The 5,336-nt window shown below is 42.2% G+C and overlaps 1 protein-coding gene across 1 annotated transcript; it reads right to left on the reverse strand.

The window, feature by feature from the left end:
- Positions 1–2,356: 2,356 nt before the first annotated feature.
- On the reverse strand, positions 2,357–3,645 carry K441DRAFT_532178 (uncharacterized protein; the record flags this gene model as incomplete). Its single annotated transcript, XM_067642228.1, has 2 exons — positions 2,357–3,341; positions 3,395–3,645. The coding sequence occupies 2 exons, from the start codon at positions 3,643–3,645 to the stop codon at positions 2,357–2,359; spliced, it is 1,236 nt and encodes a 411-aa protein (XP_067510452.1).
- Between the last annotated feature and the right edge of the window lie 1,691 nt (positions 3,646–5,336).

Raw genomic sequence — 5,336 nt, forward strand, 5'->3', positions numbered from 1 at the left:
TCCGTAGTAGTTTGTAGAGGGGTAGGGGGTCTCTGTAAGGGGTCTAAAAAGACGTCGGAGGTATTAAAAGAGGGTGTAGTAGGGATAGGGGTTTAAGGTTTAAGGGTAGGGGGTTCCGTACAGGTCTGTATTCGCGTCTATTATACTTTCGGTAAACCGTACTAAGACTTAAATAAGTATATAGAGTTAGAGATAAGTCCGTAATCCCTAACTTCCGACCTTCCAGTAGGTTATACTAGGAGTCTAAACGGGTGGTCGCTGTCGTATATATCGCTTGGGGGGAGGTATTGAGTGATTGCTAATCTATACGCGCTCACTAATCAGTGTTCGTACTAACTTAATAGCACAAGTAAGTTATATCCACGGGCACGAAATACATGTAGTATTATATGCTTGTTTAGATGGTAACTGTCAATTATATAAAGCAGACTACGTGGTCTATATACTAATGCACCTCCCCCCTAATTAGTTAGTGCTTCATAAGTGCACCAGACGCGTAAGCGAGTGGTTGGTGCACTGAACGCGTAAACGCGTACCTGGTGTACCGAACGCGTAAGCACGCGTTTGGTACAACAGGTGCTATAATTATACAGTTATTGACCGTATAGTATCCGTATAGCCTATAACCTCGTCCCTTTTTCTCTCTTTAAAGTTAACGTTGTTATAGACAATTACTATCTACTTATTAGACGCTTAAAGCTAGAGTTACCTCTAAAGAAGTTAGTAGGTTAGCCTAGGAGTTTAGAGGAACTAAATACTATACCTCTGCCGCCTTAGCGATCTTATTTATTAACTAACTAGCCTAATAGTAACTATAATATATTCCAAGCCCTAACAGAGTTTTAATTACTCGCCGCTTTATACCAAAGCCTACTAAATAGATATCTAGCATTAAAGAGAGGAAGGCGGATTACTTTTTAGCCCAAGAATAATATACTATGCTAGTAATAGTAAACAATTACTTAGATAACGCATTAGTCTAAGGCGGAGCGTTATAACTAGGTTAGTAGGCGCGCTAATTGCTTATAAGTCTTATAAGAACAGTATGCCATATAGGGGTAACCTCCTAAATAGTCCTAAAGGCTAGCTTAAAGTTAAGCGTCTCTAGGTCTATAGTATAATCAAATTAAGCAAAGTAAGGCTAATAGATAAGATTATCGAGCTCTATAGCAAAACAGTCTGCTAAAGAATAACGCAAGTAGACGTCCCCTATACGCGGATCGTCTATAGCATGCCTTAGTTTAAGCCGTCGCTATTATTAACTGCTATATAGGCGGTGCTTAATTATAACCTCTTAGCCTTCTTCTAACCTAACCTAAGCAAGCATAAAGCCTCGAAAGCTCCATTAAACGCGGCGTAGTATATCAGCCACCTATTGTAGCTTAAATTGTATAGACTACCGTTCCCTATTACTTATATTATATTAATCGCGGGTAGGAGAGAAAGGTCCGTTATAGGAAGGCTAAAGGGCCTTAATAGCGTCGCTATTAAGTTTATTATTAAGGTAATCTATATCGCTATTAGGTTTATTAAAATACCTATTAGGATATCCATTAAAAGGCGGAAGAGAGCTAGGAGGGATATTAGATAAAGGGCTTTGCGAATTATCGGATAGGGGCGTAGGTATTCCGCTGGTAACGTCTATTGTTTCTTAATAAGATAGAGGAAGTAAATAGCTTTTAATTAAATACGGTCGGAAGTATTTTAGAGTTAATTTGGGGTATAAGATACAGCGTTATAATAGAAGAGTTGTCGCCTAATAAGAAACTTTAAGTTTGTATATAAAGGGCTCCCATAAGCTCTCAGACTCTTAGGGAGATATTCCTCTCGGTGTGATGTGATTGGTTCAGGACTTTGCAGGACTAGGGTATAGTGATTTGATTGGCTTAGGACTTTGTAGGAGTCCACAAGCGTCGCACTAGATCCTTAGCGTCACGCCATGGCGGGATTTCTCCCCGGGGGTCTGATTTATGAAATAAGCAAGACTCTGCATTTTATAAAGTCCACATCGAGAGAAGAGCATCACATCCGGACTGATGTGGATAATTTTAGGGCGCCTGGCAAAGAATATGACCCAGACTTCTTTATGATAAACTTAAATCACTATAGCCAGTTTGCTGGGTTTTTGCCTTGGGAGTTAAGCAGTAATTTTAAAGTATGGACGCATGAGGGCGCAGCAAATTATGTGGCCTGCATAGGACGTGAATGAAGCAACTTGGGAATGTTGTCAGCGCGTTTTAGGGGAGTTACGTAGGAGTATAGAAGACTGATACTTCATCTCAGAGAAAAGCTAGAAAATCGTGAAAGCCCTTGTCACGTGTCACGTTCCCAGCTGTTTCTCAGGATTGCATAGTTCTCATTTCATTTCTGGATATCTTTGTACATCATCGAGGCCGTGCGCCCATTTCCTCAGCGCCTCTCGAAGCTTTGGCTCGACGCCATGTTCGTGCCAAAAATGACCGGCACCACCGATTTCCTCATACGCGAAAGCAGAATCTGGTTCTTTACTAAGCTTCTCGGCCCAGGGCCGCAATTTTTTGATTGAGGCGAAAAAGTCGTGGTCACCGAATATAGCTAGTGTTGGTCGTAGTACAATATTCTCGTGATGGTCCTTAGGCTTGCTCCAAAACTTGGGGCCCATGGATGTAGCCGCAAAGGTCGAGAGAGGCGGAAGTAGCGGCGAGACGAGTAGGTATGCTGTGGACTGAGATGGACCAGAATTCGTTGGTATATGGGACTCGATAACGGACAAACTGTGCTCTCTCTTCTTTCGGCGCAATGACATTGATCCGAGTCCTCTCGGGAGTTCGAAGCTGCCTGTTCTCTCTGAACTTCGTCTGGTTTCACGGCTAGAGCGTCGTTTCTCAGGTGGTGTCTCTTCCCCACCCATCGTCACGCATAGGGAATGCTCATTGGTATATCGCTGCTCCCTCGTGCTCTGTTGCCGTCTTCGGGCTGCTAGCGCATTCTCCCATTCGCGATTACTCTGCATCGAGAGGTTGGATGCCCGAAGAAGTATCTCTGCTGCCGCTGTACCGTCCTCAGCTTTAGAGAATAACTCCAGTATCTTGTTTGTGGGTGGGATATGCCTCACGATCAGAGAGCCGTACGAATAACCACCAAGTATAATGCGTGTACCCTCGCTATGGAAGCCAATATGATTGTCGGTGGGCGCGTCGAAAGGGGTAGAAGGTACAGAAGGTGTAGATGGTGATGTATTTCGGGAAACCGTAGGGTTGAGTAAGTGGATGTAGTGTATGAAGAAGCCGGCGAAGGATACATAGTCATCAAGCTCAGGTTTTCCAGTCCAACTCGTTCTGCCCTTTGATGTGTAGGCCCCTCTATGAGGAGTATGTTAGATGATCTCAATTAACAGAGGCTCTCTATTTCGTACCTGAAGTTGAATGTGCCAACCACGAATCCTTCTTTCAACAATTCCTCAGCAATAATGCCCACAACATGATCATCATAGCTTCCACCAAGAGGAGCATATGGATGCGCAACAACTGCGCCCTTCTTTTGCCATTCGCACGGGTCTAAGATAGAGTCTCTGAGAGGTGCAGGGTAATATATGCGGCAGTCCAAAGTCGTGTCGTCGTGGATGGAGGGGATAGTGAAGCTGAAGGGAGGCTCAAGGAGGACCATTTTCGGGTCGCCCAATGACCCCATGAGAACATTTTATCTCATTTCTGAAGAGAAAAGAAGCATACGATCAAGCACTCAGTAGGTAACTCTCGCAACAAGTTAGTTTGAGGTTACGGACTCGGATCAACACGAAGCTTGGCAAAGCGCCCTGACGTATGCCCCACCACTCACGTCTTGTTTCTCAGCATGATTACTTATTCAGCCCTCGTATACATGGTAAGACTATGGAGCATAAAGACTGCATACCCGTGCCGCTGTCGCGATCCACTTACCTCGTTACCGAGGTAAGTGCCGGCCAGCTCAACGAGTAGAGCCCACCTCAACGTNAGATTTGCNAAGACCATGATTTTAAAGCCGCAGAACTCTACTAAAAAGTCGAATATTTAGAATTTTGTGGTGTAGTACTGGTTTCTTAATAGAAGGAGTCTCTATATATAATAGGTTAAGGCTCTGGCCGCCTTGTGGCGTCCTAAAGAAGCTGCTTCGCAGTTGCCCGTTCCTTCCTTAGTAATGCACGTGCAGCTTTTAGAGCCTCCTCCTGCTCGCGCTTTTGTACAATTAACCGTGCATTTGCTGCGTATATAACCTTTCTGTTACTTTTTTGGCGTTGCCAACAAGCTCTGGTAACTGCTTGTGTATTTATAAGCTTGCGTTTGGCTTGCAGTCGTGTATATATATTTGCTGAACTACCTCTTATAAATTTTATAAAGATATCTATAGCCTCCTTATTATCTTTGTATACCTCCTAAGCTAGTAGTAAAACTTTCTTCTAAACTATACGTAAAGATCTTAGTGTATATGGTGTAGATAGTGGCTTATAAGGTAGTAGGACGCGCCTTGCGTATAGAATTAAGGACGATTTAAGGGTTATAAGGAATAAGGCCTGCCTGCCAGAAGGCTAATTTAATTGTACTTAATTTAAATGTTTAGCGATAAATTAATTTAATCACATAGAGGAATTTAACTTTATTAAAGTTAGTGCAGCCTATCTATGTCGCTTACTTAACTGCCTTACTATAGTGGTGTTTATACGGCTAAAATATAACGATATTAAGAGGCTGTAAAAGGTGGCTTATATACGGAGGTAAGGTAAATGGTATAATCTTTTAATTGTCGTAATACTTAATAAACTCCTTTGTAAGGTGAGAGCCGTAGCTATTAAAAATTAGGAGCCTATATACACCTAGCTAGCGCCAAGAGCTATATACGTTAAAGTGCTTAAGCCAATTAAAAGCTAATTTATTATTTAAATAGCCTATTTCTAATAGGCCTAATAGATAGTAGTTAGGAAGGGCTGAATTTTTAAACTACTAGTAGAGGAACTATGCGCCTGTTAGGAATAAAGGCAAGTGGTCACTATATAAGGCATATTGCCACCACGTGTAGCAAGTTGCCGTTACGTACAGCAAGTTGCTGTCACGTGCCGCCGTGGCACTAGCGTGGTAAGGAACCTTAAGTTCCTTACCCCTTTCTTTAAGAATTAATTAATAAGAATAATAATTATTATACTATCTACGAACCATAGCTACGTGATATTCCCTTATAAGTCCAACACTAATTAGTGGTTAACTTTACTGTTATACTATAGAGCAGCTAGGTATTCTACTAAGAAGAGACGAGCTACTATACTAGTGCTACTCGTGCTAAAGGAAGCTGTCTTTTAAGGTTAGAACTAGTCCTAAACCTTAAAT

This window comes from Cenococcum geophilum (genome assembly GCF_001692895.1).
Source record: "Cenococcum geophilum 1.58 unplaced genomic scaffold K441scaffold_1, whole genome shotgun sequence".
Taxonomy (NCBI): Eukaryota; Fungi; Ascomycota; class Dothideomycetes; order Gloniales; family Gloniaceae; genus Cenococcum; species Cenococcum geophilum.